This window comes from Charadrius vociferus, unplaced genomic scaffold, assembly GCF_000708025.1.
Source record: "Charadrius vociferus isolate BGI_N301 unplaced genomic scaffold, ASM70802v2 scaffold68, whole genome shotgun sequence".
NCBI lineage: Eukaryota > Metazoa > Chordata > Aves > Charadriiformes > Charadriidae > Charadrius > Charadrius vociferus.
This window is the reverse complement of record NW_009649946.1, coordinates 1615760-1636977: the sequence shown is the minus strand read 5'-3', so window position 1 is coordinate 1636977 and position 21218 is coordinate 1615760. Positions and strand designations below refer to the sequence as shown.

The window sequence follows — 21218 nt, the reverse complement described above, 5'->3', positions numbered from 1 at the left end:
TTTGAAAATTGAGGAAGTTCTGAAAAATGCTGTTGTATAGGAACTGCGTTTTTAATCTCTTACCATTCTTAGCTTAGTAGAAGAATGAAAATAAAGTAGCAATCTGGGCTATCAGCATTACATTGCATGTTTTTGAAACAAGGAGAGAGGAGGAGAAACCTTCCACATATTTTATATTTTGAAGTTTGTAGAATAGAAAAGAAGCTTTTAAAAATATTATTTTTAAATCTAGTCTGCTAATGTCAATTTCATCAATATTTCAGTATTCAGAAGTTATATGTAAAGATATTCTAGTTTGTCCTGACATAGTAGCTGATGGGTGGGGGTAAAAAAATAAAAAGACTTCCTGATTCCTATAGACTGCTTTTGGCATAAGAACAGTTCTGGTTACAAAACATCTCATGAGCATTTGTGACCAAACAGTGAACCTGTGAACTTTTTTCTGCATGCTAGATTCCAGTATTTATGAAATATATGTAACTGGGGACAGAATCTCCTTTTCACATGATGTAGTATTGGGAACATCCTTGGAAATGCTGAGTTCCTTCTGCTTACTTATTGCGCAGATGTGTGTTGGCTGATCCTATCCATCCTAGCTACAGAAGTGGTTTTCTGGGCAGAGGGATTTCAGAAAGAAAACCAGCTATTCAGCTATTCTGATGAAGAAAACCGAAGCTGAATTTTATACTTTGTTTTTGCTGTTTTATCTGCAAAAGAAATGAAAATAGAGAGTGAGAATTTGAGCACTAAGTGCATATATACTTATGTATATCTAGACTAAAGATTTCTTTGACAGTATTAGTGAAAACAGTGTGCATTGGAGACATGTTATTCTTTTCAGTTGGCAAAAATAACCCCATTCCTACATGAACTATAGCCAGGATTTTGTTCTACATGCTGCTGACTTTCCCATGATCACTGTGTGCTCTTTTGTACCTCAGATTCCGAAGTTTAAACAAAAATACTTAATGTTCCTGATATGATCACAGCGAAATTAGCTGTTGTGCATTTTGCTTAATGACTTTCCATTCCATGTTTACTTGAACAATACTTCCAGTGAAGCTGCCTTTTGGCAAGTACCTTTGCTTTGTAAACTCTGATGATGCCAACAGCAATTCACTTTGCAGAAGTTTACCATATAAACACCAGAAAATTATTACCTAGCAAGTGACTAGCTCATTTACAGTACTTTATTCTTGGAAACAGGAATAATACTTTAATCTTCTCCTTTCCCCTTTTTGGACTTGGAGCTTTTGGCAGCTGCCTTGGCACCAGCTAGCACCCAGCACAGTATGTCACTGACAGTTACAGAATTAGCAAGTGTGTTTTCAGTAAATAGTTGCAGTAATTGCATGTATCTTCACCATGCAACTGATAATAAAAGTTTGAGCTTTTTATGACACATTGGCAAAAAAAGCTTATTCGTTGTAGTATTTCCTTATTACAGAAGGGATTTAAATGTCTTTGCAGAGTCCCAGAACTAAAGACTGCGACGAATTAATCAAAAAGTTAGGGGAACTAGAACAAACATATATATTCAGCCTTCAAAAGTGATGCAAATGGCGTTGCACCCATTGTCACGAGCAGATGCTTGTATAAGCTGATTTCTTTATAAAGAAAATCTTGTGCATACTGGGGTAGTGATAAGCAACAGTGGTAGCAAAATGAGGAAGTTTATTTTTAATTTTGTACATGATGTCTTTAGAGTGCTTGCAAGTCAAGTATTAGGAGAGAATGTGATTTTATAAAAAGCTTTTCAAAAAAGAAGAACAGTATTCAGCCTTGTCAAGTTAAAATGAAGCTCATTATGCTGTTTTATTACATAATCTAGAGAGGTGATATAATTGAGATATTCATGCAGTTTTGTGAGCCTTACAGCTCCTACCAGCTTATATGGTTCCTTCTATATAGTCATAATGTTCTTTTCTCATAATCCAAGCCTTTGCTTTTTATTATATGTTTTTCTTATTACTAGTGAAGCATTTTATTTCAGTGTTACCTCTTGATAACAGTGAAAGAGCTGATGGATAGATTGGAATTGGATGCCAGCGAAAATGGGGGCTATTTGGCAAGAAGCTTCTCCTAGGGAAGGTGTTCCCCATCTCTCCCAAGGCTTGGAAATCAGCTACATAAAGAGGATGGGAAACACGTGCCTTCAAAATTAGTGAACCCCTTCTGTGCAGAGTGAGAGCTGGTCTGCATCTTTTTACATAATAGGGCCCCTCCTGCCAAATGTTATCTCATATTTTCCCACCTTTGCTTTTGTCATGAACAGTGTTTGATGTGAGAACAAACAATTCGCAAATACCTGTGTACAGTGCCGCAATGCTAAACTTTATTTACCGAGCAAGTTCTAACCCATGTCCTCTCCAGTCAAAACAAGAAGAATAGACGTCAGACAAATGCATGTAGAGGCAGTTTTCTCTGAGGCTATGTACAAGCATTAAAATTATTCACCTCAGCTAAGTCTGCTCTTTATAGCTTCTTGCTTTCCAGTGTCCAAGTTTAAACAAAACTGGTTACTCCAGCCAATGCCAGTTACCTCTTCTGATTTTTTGGAGCAGAGAGATTTTTCTGAGCTTCCTTTCCAAGCTCACTGCTCCTCAGAAAGCCAGCTCTGCACTGTAAGTTTGCTTACCACATTCTCTCTACTTCTATTTTGCAGTCTGAGGATTTAACATCCTATGGCTCAGCATTTCCACCTTGAAGCAAGCAAGAAGTTTTTGTCCTGTTCTTTAGGGTTTTGTTTTGTTTTGGTTTGGTTTGGTTTGGTTTTTTTTTTTTTTTGGGGGGGGTGGGGGTGGGAGCGGTGAGGTTTTTTGGAATGAAATCCAGACCCCTATTTCTGCTTCTTCACACGTGCTGTTTAGACGTTATCACTGTTACTAGGACACAGTTATCTCTTAGTTATCTGTACCCAAAAATTAGAAACACCAGTTTCTATACAAGATGTGAACTAGCCATCAGTGCAGCTAAACAATGCAAAATATCACAGCCAGTGAAAGTACCAGGCCTACAGAATGTGGCAGTACACGTAAACATACATGTCAGACACGTACACAATCTAACTTACATACACATAAAAATGACATGAGTAAAAGTTTGTATCCTTTTACCAAATTTATTATTGGTTTAATTAAATATTTTGGCTTTTTTTTTTTTCTACAAGAATGTCTTTCTTTACACCCATTGGTCATCAGAAATGCCGTAACGTGACTATAACTAAAATACAGTACTTTCTTGTATTTAAAGAACTAGGTGACTATTGTGATACTTACAGGTCTGGCCTTTTTTGTTTCTAAATTAGATGTTTAAATACTAATTACAGTAAAGTGTAGTGACCCATGGAATGAATATTCTAGGTATGTTTAAACAAGACATCTCTTACAAATCTGCTTTTGCCTGCAAGGAACTGGATTTGGTCACCAATATGTTCCTCTCTAGTTATGAATTCCTTTTGGGGGGGCAGGGAAGAGGCAAGAATATACTTCAGTTTAAAAATCTGTTTATTGCATGGGCAAATAAAGTAATGGTCCCAAAATTTTTAAAGGAAATATAGTATTTCTTTAAAAAAGATACAGTAATTGCATATTGATGATCTTCCCAGAAGATGGGTTATAGAGGCAATGGGAAAATTATATAGAGCGAGTCTTTTAAATCACAGTGGTAACTGTGAATCTGGGTTTTTTCATAGTGCTACCCAAAAGGAAGGAAAAGCTGATCTATTTCAACAAAAGGCATCAAACAATTTAGTTTGTTTGTTTATTTTTGTGACTGCAATGCTTGTTTTTAAGAAGTACATAAGTGTTGCTGTTGGGGAATTCTTTTTTTATGAAGCAGGTATAAATGGCATTGAGAATTTACATATGTAAGACCAGTCTTTTGTCTACTTCTGGTCCAGTACGAGCATACCTAGCATGAAATAGTTTAGACTGACATCTCCATCAAATGTCAAGCAAATTTTCAGACCACTAAGACTGCAAACAAATACAATTTTGTTTATTTGAAGATTTTTTTAGTTTGTCTTTAAATTCATTCCCTGATGACTCTTGTTGCTGAGAATATAGTTTTATGGGAAAAAAATTGTGTTGACTGGACATTTATCAGGCGATTTTAGTCATTTTGGGTTTAGCAGCTGCTTATGTTCTGTAGTATGCTTTATAGAGAAGAAAGTAGCTGTCAGTTTTAAAGAGAAGACTGAAGAAGTTTGCGTACAGGTTGTTGTCACACTTCAGATCTCATGACTTAGGGGTTTGTGGTTAAATTCAGTCCCTGCCTAAGGACATTTTTTATATAAATTGCTGTGCAGAATTACTTGGATTCACTATCTGCAAGTCTTGATGCTGTCATTGGCAGGTGGTTGGATGAAGTATTAGCTGGGTATCTGAAATACCACCTGATATAACCAAAGAGAGAATAGGCATTTTAAACTCCTGTGTCTATATACAATCTCCTTGGCCTGTGTACATCCTTTGTTCGTAGTGATTTAGCACCCTTCAACAACTGAGGCTCCTTACAAGAGCCTCTGTTTGTCCCAACAGGTCCTAATCCTGGTCCAGGAATTGCTTCTTACCTGAACAGCTGGTTTTGTCTTTTTTCTTTTTTTTTTTTAAAGAATGTTATTTTGATCTCACAGAGCTTTTTTGTCATTAGGTTTCTGAGGCTGTTTTTTTGGTGGTTGTTGGTTTGTTGTTTTTTTTTTTCTGGCCTGCTTCATGTCTCAGATTACATTCATGGCCTCAGTTTCGAGTGCCCTAGGACAGAATAGCCTACACCTATTCATGGTGTGGTGCCTCTGACACCTCTGGAGTGCCTTGCAAATGGATAGGCTGGCACTGGACTTACCTTGCATAACATTAGCTTGCTCAGCACTGCTGATGTCCTCACTGAACTTTCTGTCCAGCCAGCCCACGCAATGGTGAGAGTCAGGCAGCGCCTCTCGCCTCCCAGCTCTTCTCGCTTAGCAAAAAAAACAGAGGAAGCCTGGGATGGCACCAGGGGCTGGACCAGAAGCCCTGGTTATGAAGATCACAGAATCACACAGAATCACAGAACAGTTTGGGTTGGAAGGGACCTTAAAGATCATCTAGTTCCAACCCCCCTGCCATGGGCAGGGACACCTCCCACTAGACCAGGTTGCTCAAAGCCCCATCCAGCCTGGCCTTGAACGCTTCCAGACATAGGGCATCCGCAGCTTCTCAGGGCAACCTGGGGCTAGTGTCTCACCACCCTCACAGTAAAGAATTTCTTCCTAATATCTAATCTAAATCAACCCTCTTTCAGTTTAAAACCATTACCCCTCACAGAATCATAGGATTGCCTAGATCCATACTGCTTTCCCAGGGCCTCTTCTACATTTCAGTCTGATGATACTCAAAAGGGTGGGTAAGGAGCCTTGAAAATTTTTGAGAAAATGCTTGATGCTTGCTAGAAGTACTGATCCCTGCTTTCCCAAAAGTCTGTCTCCAAGGCATACTGATATGACAGGTCAGCACCTTCTGTAGGTTCCTGGGCAAAACATCTGTGCTCTCCTTCCCCACTGAGCCTGTAAGGAAACAGGAGAATACAGCCATCTCCCAGAAGGCGGTACTCCTCTGGCCCTCGTAGCCCTGTGGTTGGCTAGAGGCCGCCTGCATCCGTTGACAAAGAGCTCTGCCTTGTGGTTCTCTCTGACGTCCTCTGAAACTAGCCTAAGATGCCTAAATTACCCATGAAAAGTAAGCAACATCAAGAGGAATCTCTCTGGATGTGGGCACTTTCCCCCATGTTTTGTGGCTTTCACAGTTTGTTTTTTGATTTATTTTGGTTTGGTTTTTTTTTTTTTTCATCCAATGAAGTTCTGCATCCCTAAAGTACATTTGGCCATACGTTTCCACATTACACAGAATTTGAGCTGTTTGTTTATTCTAGCTTCTCCTAGCCTGCGATAATGTCATGCTATGAGGTCTGTAAAAGTACATTTCTGTTGCAGAACCAGGCTGTTGTCACTGTGGGGAAAGAGCTCTGTAGTAGGGAGTAAGTACGACACAGGAACTTGCTCTTCTCATTGTTATTCAGAAGACATTTTAAGAAGTTACAGAGAAAACAGATCAACTTCTGGATTATGTTGGCACTTATTGACCCTGCACTGTATTAATGAAGGTTTTATGTTCCTGCAGAAGGGCTTTTTCTCTTCTGCAGGAGCATAAAATGCCTCTGGCACAGCTACCCTATAAGCATGAAAGCATGGAAATTAATCTTCATTTTAGTTTGTCATACATAAAATTTACTTTAGATATTAAATTGTGTCCTTGAATTTTTTTTTTTTGTATCTTAATTATTCAGAATGAATGCTTAAAATTCATCTCACTCTGATATTTTGTATCTCCTTTCATGGAATAAAATGTTTGTGATTCTCAACCTCTTTGTTTAGATCTAAGTCACAGCACTATTCTTGAATTGACTGCGTTGGGTTGCTGTATTCTATTGCACCACAATATTCTAAAGACAAATAACCATGGAAATATTTTTATATAAATCCTGCAAAAATATCCCTTCATATTTATAAATATGAATATTTAGAACAGGATTTCCCTTCTTAATTTTTAGTTCTATTTCATTTCATTATAATATATGCAGCTACGAGAAATATGATGCCGATATGATAGTGATATAATAGTGCTAAACCAGTTTTTAGACCACTTGAATTATTTTAATGTAATGTCACTGAAATTCAGAATTTTACAGTAAATACACCAAAATACGTGTAGACACTGAATCTTAAATAGAAGGAAATCAGCAATAGGAAGAATGAATTAAGTAAAAGGAATTGAGTAATAATAATGTTTAAACTGCAAACTAAGAAACATGCTATATCTGATGACAAATAAATACTCTTTTTCCACTGAGCGTGTTGAATTTTTGTAAGGAATTACTTTCCCAAAGTAAGTTTTACACCAAATATGCACAGGTCTGTCTTAGCAGCCACATTGGATAGTGCTTGTACCAAGATTTGCTGATGACTTATTCAGTGTTTAAATACATGGTTTCATAAAGAACATTGTGGCTTTTCAACCAAACATAATTGTGGTTATCCAATCTAAAATGCCTAGAACCAAATAAATAAACCTCTTTCACTCCACTGTAATAAAAATAAAACTGTTCTACAGCATGACAGTAACTCTTTGCTGGTGATTGATCTAAGTCATAGAATTACTTAATTGTGAATCTGTACAAATTCTATTCATCTGGCCAGTTGTGGATCCACAGATTGTCAGTAATAGAAATCTGCCGTATTACAACTGTATGTATTCTGCAGCTACCATCTTTTTAGTAACATGGATGCATGCAATGATTTGCCCTGCTCACAAAATGTTTGCAAGCGTATGTTGCAGAGGTGAGGATAAAGGGCACGTAGCTTATTATGTAATTACTGTGCAGGCGGAACTGCTGCTTGATTACGGGGAACGTTATTATTCTGCCACGGCTGTTATGCCGGTGGGCTCATTTTGATGATGTGTTCTCTTAGCTTTCACATTTGAAGATTTGATTTAAATCCTGAATGTACATCACAGGTGAAGAGCTGTATTCATTTCCAAGTTCTGAGAAGGCATTTTTCCATGTGATAAAGGCTTTATGCATGTGTGCTTGATTAGCTATTGTTGCTTTAGGATATGTGGCTACGCACACTTTTGCAGATATGAGTTAACATGTAAACAACGTAGACTCTTGTTCACCATTTTCCTGTTATATGGCTACTTACAGCTATATCATAAGTATAAAAATTCCACTTTCATAAAACTCTGCTATTGTTTTTTCCCTTTGAAGAATCATATGGTAGTAAATGTGGGACACAACAGAGGACAGTCAGTGGAAGCTTGCCAGCTGCCATATGGTGCTAATAATGGCAATGGCATACTGTATTGTAAACTAAAGATATACAGTGGTTTATATGCGTATGCAGTGTGACCTTACAGTGCTGCCAAAATTTATAATTGTCACATCATTTTATAGAAAGAATTTTTAAGTGTGAAGTTTGGTATACATTGAGAACATTTTGGACACCCTAGCTCTCAAATTTTCTAATATGTCCATCTAGAGCAATAGATGAGGACAACACCTTGTGTTTAGAAGGGGTCATGGCAAAGATTGTATGTTCTCAGGAGCCATTTTATAGTCAAGATTAAGATTTGCTTAATTTAAAGGAATCAGGAATTGGTATCATGCAGCAAGTACTTGGTTGTTTGTTTTTTTTTGTTGGTGGAGTTTGTTGGAGTTTTGGGGTTTTCTTGAGATGAAGCCAGGTGTATCCTAAATATATGGCTGTATGCTCTGTATTCATGACATAGTGTGTTGTGTGTTGAAATGCATGAAAGTGATAGTGGGAATAAAAGTTATATCATGGAATATATTGTGTAAGTTATGTGCTTAATCCATCAGTAAGTGTCATGTTAACAGGTTTACCCAAAGTTACAGACAGACGATCTAGAGAGATAGGGAGCAGAATTACATACGTACACATAAATGTGGGAGTCGTGGGTAGACTGTGGTACTCTGAATTACCGTGGCATTTTCCATAGTACTGTTTACATTAGTCAGGTCTATATTACATTTGGCTCTAAAGTATGAATGAGCAGGAGAATAAGTCTTAGTCTTTCAAGCAACATTAATTCATCTAAATATCACCAGCTTAGTTTTTAGTTTAAGCAACATAATTTACTGCATCACTGAGTTCCATAAGTAATTGACCATATTACTTTCTTCAGTTACCACATTACCAGTTTTGGGCAGAGTAATGAACCTTTGCTTACTGCCAAGTATTGCATTCTGTGAAATTATTGTTCATGATGCTGTCATGCTACAAATGCACATTAACTGCCACTTTGGTCAGCCCTTCAGGACTTTGTTTCAGGACTTGGAAACTGGCTACCCAAATGCAGCTGGGCCGTCCCCCTGAAGGGAAGCTGCATCTCCTTTCCTGTGAGATTTTAGCCATGTCATGCTGTTTCATCGTACCAGGAACCAGCGCCCCATTGCGCCCATCTAAATATCCGAACTAATCTCTTTCAGGCTTTGTCTGCTGTCTTCAGTTGACGTAAATGCCTATTAGGCCACAGTGACTAGCATGATTTTGACTCATGCGATTTCTGTCCATTAGTCTGTTGGTGTTAGTTGGTGCTGTATTTGAAAGGCTGAATTCCTTGAGCTACTGCCTCAAAGCTCTGGTGCTTGGCACAGTTCTGTCCTTTGGTTCATGAATTTGAGGTGGAAGATCCTGGCAAAGGCAGCTAGCAGCCTGCTTCTCTTGGTGGAGCAGGAGCTTAAAAGGAAGGAGTTGAAGGTTACTTATAATTGTTACATCTCAGCTTCTTCTGGAGACATTGTCATGTGACCTTGGCTGAGTTCAGGCAATTACTAATTGCTCAGTGGTGTACTTGGTACACTTTGAACAAATATCTAATGGAGCATAGAGTGGAGTGCTGTGCCTCTTGCTTGGCAGTGACGCAGTTCTTCAGGCAGCTGGATTAGGACAGTCGCGATTGACTCAATGTTGAAATCTCAACGTATTATTCTTAATGAATTTATATGTTTAAAACCTGCAAAATATATCTGAGTTATTCTAAAATGTTGTTCTTCTCTTTGCTTCCATAGTACCAGGATACGAATATGCAAGGTGTAGTGTACGAATTGAACAGCTACATAGAACAGCGCCTGGATACAGGAGGAGATAACCAACTACTTCTGTATGAACTGAGCAGCATCATTAAAATAGGTAAGAAAGAGAATCGGACGTCTCTGAGCTCTTACTTACTATCAGTGCACAGTGCATTTCTCGTATGGTTTAGTTAATAACGACAGGTATTGAGGGCTAACAGTGTTTTCTTTGGATGTTGTCTCAGTATGAACTTACTTCGCCTTCTGTCCCTCAGTAAATCCCTGACTGCACTTCAGTGAATTTCATCTTTGGAGAGAGTTGTGTATCCAATTGCAAAATTAGAGTCCCCTGTTAAATGAACCAAGGAATAGACTATTCTGTTGTGATGGTGTTGTAATGTCAATACTGAAAGTAAAAAAAAAACAATCTATCGGTAATATCACTGAATACTCGAACTCCTTTTGAAACAAAATTGAGAGAGGGCATATCTTTTGCATGATCTCAGATTACATCCATTTTTTTTTCTATCAGATGTAAGTACCTTTTGTGGTACAAAAATACTATACATGATCAGAAATTAAAAAATAAAAACAAGAAAATTCCCAATAATAATATAAGTGTAATTCAGCTTCTTTTTTAGCCAGAGTGGATGTACTCAGACTTCAATAGGAACTATCAGTAGCTTTGTTCACTATAGCTTTCATTCAACTCTTTAGAAAGGTTTTACCGTCTCTGCTACTTGGTCATTTTGTAATGATGAGTAATGGTTCTGGTTTACATACATGATGTTTTAAAAGGACCATATCTGTTTACTGATTTTGCTTAAGTGGTTATTTGGATATTGATGTCCAGCTCACAGCAAATCAGACTGGATTTTGTTAATACACAGCAAGCAAGAAGCCATAGGAGACAGGGTCTGCTTATCTTTTACAATGTTTTTTTCTTTTGTAGAGGAGATGAATTATTTTTTTTTACATTTCCTTTGCAGTGCTCCTTTTACTTCAAACTCAATGTGCTTACATATTAGAGCTGAAGGATTTAACGTCTGAAAGCAAATTAGCATGCTCTGAACTCTCCCTGGTGTTACACAGTTGGCAATAAGCAAGTAACTACACAGTGGGATTTTTTTCCTTTTGGCAAAGAAATGCAGAAAGACAATTGATGTGATCACACACAAGTATAATCATTCCCCTGAAATGTACTAAATGGTTTCTTGTCTTCATTCATAAAACCTGGGTATCAGATATGTACATTTCCTGGTTAGAATCATAGAATTGCTGAGGTTGGAAGGGACATTTAAGATCATCAATTCCAACCATCAACCGACCCTGACAAAACCACTTCTAAACCATGTCCCCAAGTACCACATCTACCCTTTTTTTAAACACCTCCAGGGATGGCGAATCCACCACCTCCCTGGGCAGCCTATTCCAATGTTTAATAACCCTTTCAGTGAAAAAATGTTTCCTAAGATCAAGTCTAAACCTCCCGTGACACAACTTGAATCCATTTCCTCTCGTCCTATCACTTGTCACCAGGGAGAAGAAGTCTGCCCCCACCTCTCTACAACCTCCTTTCACGTAGTTGTAGAGAGTGATAAGGTCTCCCCTCAGCCCTCTCTTCTCCAGGCTGAACAACCCCAGTTCTCTCAGTTGTTCCTCACAGGGCTTGTCCTCCAGACCCCTCACCACCTTTGTAGCCCTTCTCTTACTGAGGGTGCATTCGATCCCCTCATCCGATCATTGATACAGATTTTAAAGAGAACTGGCCCCAGCACCGAGCCCTGGGGAACTTGTGACTGGACACTAACTGGATTTAACTCCATTCACCGCCACTCTCTGGGCATGGCCATCCAGCAAAGAGTACACCTGTCCAGTCCATGAGCAGCCAGTTTCTCCAGGAGAATGCTGTGGGAAACAGTGTCAAAAGCTTTGCTAAAATCCAGATAGATAACATCCACAGCTTTTCCCTCGTCCGCTAAGCGGGTCACCTTATCATAGAAGATCAGGTTGGTCAGGCATGACCTGCCTTTCACAAACCCATGCTGACTGGGCCTGATAGAATATTAGAATGCTTATTAACTGTTGAAAAGACAGACTTACACGCAAAGTATCAAAGTCTATTGTGTAAAGCGGAGTAAAAAACATTGACTGCTGTATTCTCTTCTGATGTTGAGAGTTTTCATTTTAGCAATAAGTTATGATGGTTGGTTGACTTTAAACTTTTGAGAGTTTAAGGAACTGGACTTTATGGTGCTTCACACAACAGTCTCAATCTGGCAGAAATCTGACAAGTGTAAACTTTATGATGTGTTTTCAGCAATTTGTTTTGAAACACATTTTTATGGCAATATTTGCAACATTTTATTTTCCCATAATTTTCTCTCTTAAGGCAAGGACAAATACAGCTTACCATCTACGCAGAGTATTTATTTTAGTCATGGAATTTATAATGTTATCTGGCTGATTATATTGTAAATACATGTTCTTATGTTACTTCCATGCTGACATATGAATTCATTTGAATTTACAGATGTTAGCTCTTGGAATAAGAATAAGATATATAAAGAGCTTGTTTCTAATTATCTTTTAGAATGTAGTAAATGACAATGGGGAAAACAAGAATTATCTTGTACCTCTAACTTTGTAGAGTCTGAGAAGTTTCAGGGGACACAGCAGTAGACCTTCACCTTTAGAATTTGATGTTTGTCCTAAATGGAATTGAATCTGTGGTTTCACCTCAGAGATCTTGTGTAAGTTCGATTTCCCCCTGTGAGTACAATTATTTCTTTTATTATTGCTTTGGCAGCTACAAAAGCTGATGGATTTGCACTATATTTCCTGGGAGAATGCAATAATGTAAGTATACTGAATTAAGATGCTGCTTTTCTGTACAGTTACAAGTGCATTTTCCAATTTGACAATGATATTTTGATTTTATTTTGCACGTCATTTAGCAGGAAATGTTACCTGAGTGCTGAATGTTAGCTTTATGTTATCTTGATTTCTGTGAAATAGAAGTTTATTGAACATAGTGGTAATGAAAAAACGCTTCCTGTGTTTAGATCCTCAGTCTTTAAAATTTTTTAAAGATTTGGCAGTAGTGCTGTTGTTTTTCTGACTGTAGCTACTTAACTCGCGATTTAGCCCCATTGTTAATTGTCTTTAACAAACAGAAAGCTTAACTTGGATTTACTCTCTGTATAGCCTATTCTTTTCATCTAGTTATCTCTCTGACTTTTAAAAAAAATGTTATTGGGTCTTCTGTTAACTGCTAGCTGCAACTTGATAGTGAGATAATGTAGATTTCATGTGTAGATCTTAGCATAAAATATATTGTACTTTTAAAATGTATGACTGAAATTGGTTTCTGATGTAATAATTTGAGTAAGAGTGAGTCCAATGTTTGCTGTTTTGTTATTTAGTCTTTAGAATGCATTACATTTTTTTCTATCCGGATTAATTTGTACAGTTACCGTTATGCAAGATTCTGTAGTTACTTCAAATGGCTACCAAGAAGGAAATGCAGTTTATACTTCAGTCAGTTACATCAACTTAAAAATCACAATTTTTCAGAAATTATGTGTCCTTCATTGGTTCAAGAAGCAAATTAAACTCTTCTTACTGAAAAATGACTAGAGAGGAAGATATTTTTCTCATTGTTTTTGTTTCCTTGCTCTACACAGCCAGTTTTAATAGTTTATTTTTGTGTAGTCCGTTAGCCAATTTCCTTTGCTTTTTGTGAAATAATTAAATTCAGAAAAAGGGAAAGAATGACATTTTTGAAATAATGAAAACAAGATTGAAGATCTACAAACCTGCAGGTGACTTGGGCCTTGCCTGAGAATATTTTTTACTTATTCAAAAAGATAGTGTCTAATTTGACGGATGTGAAAGAAGGACCATACAGAAATTTCTGAAAATAAATAGAAATGGGTTTTGCTTTTTTTTTTTTCATGTAATGATTATTTCATAGAATAAAGGTAACCCATTTCCTAGAATAAAGGTAACCTATTTCATTATTCAGAAATTGGATCTGCTTTGAAGGAGGTCTGTAAGTATGTAAATAGCATATATTATTAATTACTGTTTCACTAAGGGAGGTAATTTAAGTAATATGTTGTTCATCCTTTGTGAATGCAATCTTTGGTTCTCATTAGTAGGCAACAGCGTCCACTGTCATGGGTGGGGGGTGGTTCAAATGGACACTGAAGAGCTTCCTCAGGCTGCCAAAGGCAGAACTTGCAGGAAGTGCAGCCATCCGTTCTGAATGCACAGCGCTGGCCAGCTTCAGTCGCAGTAACTGCATGCCAGCTGAGCGTGTTCATCTCTAAACGCTTTGTAAAAGATTGCAGTGAAATTAACTTTACAGCTTGAGACCTAGAGAATTCTTACTATGGTGAGATTTTTCTATTAGAATAGTGTGGCATAATATGGGGTTTTTCCCAGTTTTCTGTTATCTTGAAGGCCTGGGCACCTTATGACCTTCTGCTTTTTTTTTTTTTTTTTTTTTTTTAATAGCCTATTATGCAGTTGAATCTTTTTGCTTCCTAGTATAACTCTTTCCTGAAAAAAGTTCCAACCACTAAAAACACACATTGACTTTATTAACCACTGCTATGTAGTTGCATCTCCCAAAATGGAATGTTCTTCATGTAGTTATTAAAGGGACTGATCCCAAGTCCTTTGAAGTTAGTGTGAGATTTTCCATTCGCATTAGTGGGCTTTGGGCCAGACTCATGTTGGGAGTCTTGTAACTAAGTGGTAATGCATTAGCCTACTTTTTGGAAGAAATTGTCATTGAAAATTAATTTGGATATCTTTGTCTCTTGAATATTTATTTAAAGGATGTGTCCAAGTGAGATTAACCATTGTCCAGCAAATACTGGCAATGGATTTTTATTTGTTAAATATCCTTTTTAAATGGGAACAAAAAGATTCTGCATAGAATAAACGTCAGAATGGAGCTAATTCTTTGAGCTGAAGTTTCAAAAATTATACAAAACCTATCATTAGCCTGGACAGAGTAGTTGCTAAACACCTATGGCCACATGTTGAAGATGGTCGCTATTTTTTGGTGGCTTAATTATTGGTGCTTGGTTTGTGACTTAAGTTTTGCAAATTCAGCAACTTTTTTTCTCTTTTTTCCAACTTTAGCATTTGGCTTTTTGTTTGTTAGCTTGAGAAATATACATAAATCTGCTTGTATTTATCCAGTCAGCAGCCTCATGTTTCAGAACTAGACCCGATTATTTCCACCACACTTTCAAAGAAATAATTTGTGCCTGAATAGAGCTTTTCTGGAGTGTGCATATATATGTCTTTTTGAGAATTAGGGGATTCTCTGAAATGGAGGAATCCTGTTAGTGGGTAGACACCTACTTTCTCCCAAATGGTTTTGTAATGTTTAGTGGTGTGTGTTGTGTGTTCTGAATATATTCTTTATGGGAACTTAGGATCAAAACTGAAGCAAAAGCATTAACTCCACTTTGTTTCAACTCCCAGGGTAAATATGTATAGGTATGCTTGTGTCTGTTAAAAGAAACGCAAATTTGAGAATCTTGACATGTTAATCTTAGCTAATGAACGTTTTTGCAGTACAAGATTTCTATAGCTACCTCTAGCTTAGATTGAGTAGTGAGTTTCTAATTAAGATAGAAGCTAACTGACTTTTACAGAAAGTCTAGGTATTTATGAAATGAAAATTTATGAAAATCAGCAAATGATTACTGCATACAGTGTGCTATTATTTTTTTAATATTGCCATATCATTGTTTTGGTGTTTTTTTTCCCATGAGTTACTAAGATTTCATTGTAAATCTTTCTTTGGTGCAATATTTAATATGGACTGCACTTCCCTTACATGAAAATAATATTAGAACTGAAAGCAAATTTGTTTAATGTGAAGAAAAGCTCTAGATTAGCTGTTTGTTTGGGTTTGTGGTTTTTGTTTTTTTTCGTTTTGCCAAACACAGATGATGCACTGGCCTTTAAAGGAAAGGCTTCTTTGTTTTAGAAAAAAAATCCTTTGGAGTTTAACAGCACAAATATGAGTTTGTGAAAATACCTGTCCATATATAAAGTTTCTTTATTTGGTTTCTCTCTATTGAAATATACAAAAATCTATCTTCATTTGTATTAGAGTTGGATAAGGACAAGGTAATTTCTTGCTGACAGGTCAGGTTGAATGCCTTCAGAATCTTTACTTGAGTGAATTTGCTTGAAATGGAAGGTGCTGCACTGTTTGCAGGTTATAGTGCATTTATTTAGGCAAGAATTACTCAGAATTGGTGCCAGAATGAGTGTGGCCCGTTCAGTTATTTTAGCAAACTTCTGGTCGTTCAAATTGCTTGGGAGCTCTAGCACTCCTCACACTCATTGCCAAGGCTGTTCTGATAGTATGATTCTGATTTTTCAAATGATTGCCCCGAAGGAGGTAAGTACCACTCACATGCTCAACTCCTTCCTTCCCCATAAAGTTGCCCAGTGTATCAAAATCTGGTTTTGCATATGCTATACTTGTGGTAGAATGCATTGCAAAATGCTCAAGTACTAGCAACAATATAGCTTCCTCATTGGGGTGAAGTGATCTAAACAGACCTGTGCCCATACTGCCTCTGATTCTTGAACTTTCTCCGTATCTAAGAAGTTATCTTTGTCCGTGCGTTAGTGCAGTTATGCAAATAAAATGATTTATTCTTAAGGTACATAAAGCCATTTTGCAAATACTAGGTATTGGAGACCAGAAACACTTCCAAGTCAAACAGGCATGTTTCACAGCTCTCCAGCAAAGGACTTGACTTTATTTCAGTTTTCTGTTTTATTCCTTATGGGGATGAATATATAGTTCATAATTCTCATGTTATGACCTTAATTGAACGTCATCTTCAAACATAACTTAAAGAATTTACTGAAATTCTTGTATTGGGTGGTGTGTGTCTGTATAAATCAATGTGCCAAAGTACCATGCTAGCTGGACATGGATTTAAGCCCATAAGCTGACGTATTTACAAGGCGATATTTCTAAAATACTTATTACAGCTACAGAGTTTCGAATGTATTATTATATTATGTGATTCTTCAGATGCTTCTTGTATATATTCCTTATTTGTGTGAGTAATTCACCTCATGGTTACATTGTGATTTATATGTAACGATGTATGACTTCAAATTTAATAGGCATACACTTAAAGTGGCTTTTACTAGGTCTTGTGTTACTTAGCTCCTGAAACTGCAAATTGTGTTGACAAACAAATCATCCTTCCTTCAGATAGAAGTTTCCAATAGCTTTATTGTAAGAAATAATTATGTGAGGCCACAAATATGTGCACATACTCTGTGCTTCAGGTTGTATCTTATTAAGCGAGTCTAGAATTTCTGGTCTCACAGAAATTGTTGCAGCTTGATGTGCAGTGCCACCTAGTGAACTTGTGGGGTGTGTGATTTGAATTATTAAGAACCAAGGAAAAAACACCTACTGCTTGCTAACTGTCTCAGGCTTGCTAACTTGTGCCAGGCTAAGGTGCATTATTTTGAATGTGTAGGCATCTCTGAAATTTGAGTCTTTTAAACATGTTTCCAGGTGAAACCCTTCTAGCTGCAAGTCAATTCAGAAAAGTTTGGTCTCTATCCTTGAATCAATTCTAACATCATGTACTCTTTTCTATGTAAAGTGGAAGAAATCTGTTGCTTGCTTGCCAGGGAATGGTGGTACTCAGCAGAGAGAGAAAGCTGTTGATGAGTTATGGTGTCTAAGTTTAACTTTGAGTCAATAAATTGTCAAACTGAAAGAAATTAGATAAATAAACATCAGGATATATTTTAGTGAAATTTTGGTCTTGTTAACAACTTCATTCAGGTAAATGGACTTGTGGAATATGGTCGTGATGACTATACTGTAGGTAAAATGCAGAACTGGTTAGAAAACTGGACAGAGACTAGTTGTTTATGGTTCACTATCTGAAGTGAGTCCAGGAGAGAGCAGGGAGAATGGTCGGGAAACAAAGAAGTGGTATTGCTTGGTCTAAACAAAAGAATGTTGAGGGGTGAAGATATGTGTGGATAAAGCAGAGGGAAGGGGAATAATCTCTTCTCCATGCCTACAGTGTGCACGGCTAGAAGAAGTGGGTTTGAATTGGTATTAGGAAAGCTTCCCCAGTTGTGGCTGTAATGAAGCACTTAGTGTCTTTCTTGTGAAAGCTCGGGGATCCTTATCCCTGGAGGTGTTTGAGAACTGTCTGGACAAACATCTTGCAGAAAAATATTTAGCTGCCTTAAAATGGAAGGGATGGGAGAGAGGTATGTCAGCTTAGTTTTCTGTGTCAGTGAACTGGTATAATTCTTGTGGTGTTTTTCAGTTGTGTAAATCAACTGGAAAGTTTCCAGGAATGAAGTGCAGTTAGAAATTGAGACCATTCAGAAGGATGAAAATATGTTAAAAAAAAAAAAAAAGGCAACCCACAACTACTAGTTGTTTTACAGCATATAAATGCATCATCTTCATTTCACAAGTATCCAACATTCCTACATACTATGTAGTTTAAAAATGCAAATCTCCTGTCAAGTACACTGTTAGTTATCAAGAAGGAAATTAGAAGTTTTTTATAAACAATGGAGGTAGTTGCTGTTTTGGTAGGGTTTTTTTTTTACTTCTTTTGTTCCTGTGTGCTTCATGTAGTAGGATTGCCGTACTGTGTTTAAACCGAGGACATAACTGTCCATATCTTTTTAAGATTTTAGCATGGCATTATAGGGCTACGACTGCAACTTAGCCAGTTTAAAAATTCAAGCTTTTTGCCTCTGGATACTTTCCAAATCAGTTCTGTTTGGTTGGTTTTCTTGGTTATCATTGCTTGTTGTGATGAGTTTGATTCCTGAAAAAAAACCTGGCCTTAGGGCACAGCCTTTATACATATCTGCAAATAATTTTATCATCAGGCTGTGTGGTCTTACGTGTAGGTTGTTAGTTCCTTTACCAAGAGTGAAAATCTGTTACTGAACAGAAAAGGATGTGAGCAGCAAAAACCATTAAGCTCACTTAATATCAACTTGCTTAATACCCATTTGTCTTTAATGTTTTGGGTTTTTTCCAAGCATGAAGTTGTATAGCAATGCTTTAGTATTAAGGCTTTCTTTTAATGTCAGTTGAATATTAAATGGTTTTCCATTAAGCATTTTTAGGGCCAGTCTTATCAGCAAAACTCGCGGTGGAAGAAACTAGATCAGGATCCAGTCACCCTTACCACCAAAACAGTTTGTTAATGGCATGCTTGTTACATGTGTACTTTAATCCTCATTCTAATCATTAAGCCTGATTCTTATTCAGACCTCTTTCTGCAAAGAAATTTTAGAAAAATGGGTTTATGATTGGTATTTGCTTAGTTATAAGGAGTATTATAAAAAAAGAAGAAACAACTGAGCAGTTTGTGAAATGGCAAGCAATACATGTTTTCAGTTCAAATGCAGCCCTGGGAAACTTTATATAGTTAGTTGAATGGTTTGTAGCCTTTGTGGGTTGGGATTTGGTGGTGTGCCAGATTCCCACGGGCTACACACCAACAGCTGCTAGAAAAATAGCATCAATTACACCTGTAGCTGACCTCTTCATCAGTAGAGCCAAAGACTGAAAGCATCTGAAAACTGTAGGTACTTTCTTACCACTGTAAGAGTATCTGTCGGGAGGTGCTGGTGGTATTGTGTTATGAGACTTGACCTGCTACTCCTCATCTTCTCTCTTACTGGGATTTTAATCTGCTTCCTCTGTCAAGCATGAGATTTTCACTAGAAAAACCAACCATGGGGCCAAGTTATGACAGCATGACAAGATGAACATCAGTAATTCTTCATGTGCGTGCTCTTAGCTGTTACAAATGAGCAGTAATGAGGGTTTTTTCAGCCACAGTAAAAGAGGTTCAAGATAAATTTCTTCATAATTTCAACAAACTCTGTGCATGGCACCAAGAAAAGAGCACCAAGAGCCATAGTATTATGGCTTATTGGATATCTACTAATTTTGTTATGTATCTGAAAGCCAAGTTTGCTGTGTTTAGCTGTGAATTGAGAATGCTGTCACGTTGATATCCCTCAAGAACTGATTATAGTGTACATTATTTTGCATTCCTGTAGACTGGAAGGCTTGTTAATATATTAGCATTTTAAAAAGACATTAGAGATTACAATATGTTGCCTATACTTAGAGTGCCTATGAAATACGAAAGGGTGAATTTTGTTACTTTGTCTGCGTTCACCAGTGGTTGAATGTTTGTTATGGTTGTCATTTGTTTTGACCTTTCTGTTTTGTTTCAGTTTGGGTTTTTTAAGGGTAGTTGAGTTTGATGTAGGTAAGGAGATTCTGTCTGTGTCTGGAAGGAGGGGAAACAGACCAAAATAGGGAAATGCAGGATCCCGTGGGCTGCCAGGTGCCAGAATGCAGGAACCTGGAAGCTTCCAGAGGATTCACTCTCCAAGCCAGTGTTTGCTCTTTTGGTAGTTTATGAAACCCAGACTGACTGTCGCATCTTGGTTGCCTTCTTCCTCATTGGCAGCAGAGATATCGAATGCTCCGTCTACACTAGATATCTTTTATTACTTAACTTTTCCCATGAGAGGGGAAGTGACATTACAATGTCAGTAAAGAGCTATTCATGTTTATCTGTTTCTGATCCTGACAATTCTCACTTCAAGTGGTTATAGCAGCAAAAGATACGATGAGCAGTGTGCAGGCATCCTGCTGTCTCCTCAACCTGTTCCTTTCACTGCATTGTGAGTTATTAGTATAGTATTTGGGAAATTATGGGACGTTATATTCTCATATTTCCTTTTTCATTGACTATATATTGTTTAAGTTGTGGTTGAAAACCCACTGGTTCCTTATTCTGATTATTAATCATCATTCAGCGTCATTACCAGAAATGACACTGTTGGTCTGTTTCTGAAGTAAAATATTCAAACCCACTAAACAAATGCAAGTAATTTGAAAAGGCCCAATCTATCCCTTTCTTAATTTACTTGTGAAGCTGTATACAATATATCTGATGTCTGCATGGGAACATTTCTAATTACCCTTCGAGCTGGTGAAAGATGATTTGAATTTGCATTTGCAAATTAAAAGAACGCTGGAGTGATTCATGGTTAGAAGAAAGTAGGTGAGCCCCAAATTTTATTATTACTATAGTACATTTTATGTTATAGGTATTTTCTTACGCAAAAGCAAAACTGGGAAATGTGAGCCGGATAGGTGATGTGAAAAACCTGGTGGTTTTGGACAGTGGAAATTAAAGAGATTCCATTAAGGCTGTGTGTGTGGGATGCCTCAGAGATTATTTCAGTAACGTGCTGTAGTAGAGCAGGGCACAGCTTTTTTGATCTTGCTGCATTTTGTTTGGCTGATCTTGTCATTGATGGCTTCTAGGATTCGAAAGCTTTGTTAACAAAACCTCAACAAAACTGAAGAAATTTCCACATCCTTAATTGGCAATAAATGTTTAAACTTAATCAGATTTAAATTGATCATATATGAAATGTATCAACAGTCATGAAACTTTTAGTTCTATGTATGAAGTCAATGTGTAATGGGTAGAGGCTTA

General features: G+C 37.2%; 1 protein-coding gene across 3 annotated transcripts in view; it reads left to right on the top strand.

Annotated features, from left to right (window-relative positions):
- Positions 1-21218, top strand: part of PDE10A (phosphodiesterase 10A) — a 393315-nt gene that overhangs the window by 317144 nt on the left and 54953 nt on the right. For all 3 annotated transcript variants that reach the window (XM_009891448.1, XM_009891449.1, XM_009891447.1), the window contains 2 exons: positions 9631-9751; positions 12443-12492. In XM_009891448.1, coding sequence (XP_009889750.1) covers positions 9631-9751; positions 12443-12492 — 171 coding nt within the window. The remainder of the gene's footprint in view (positions 1-9630; positions 9752-12442; positions 12493-21218) is intronic.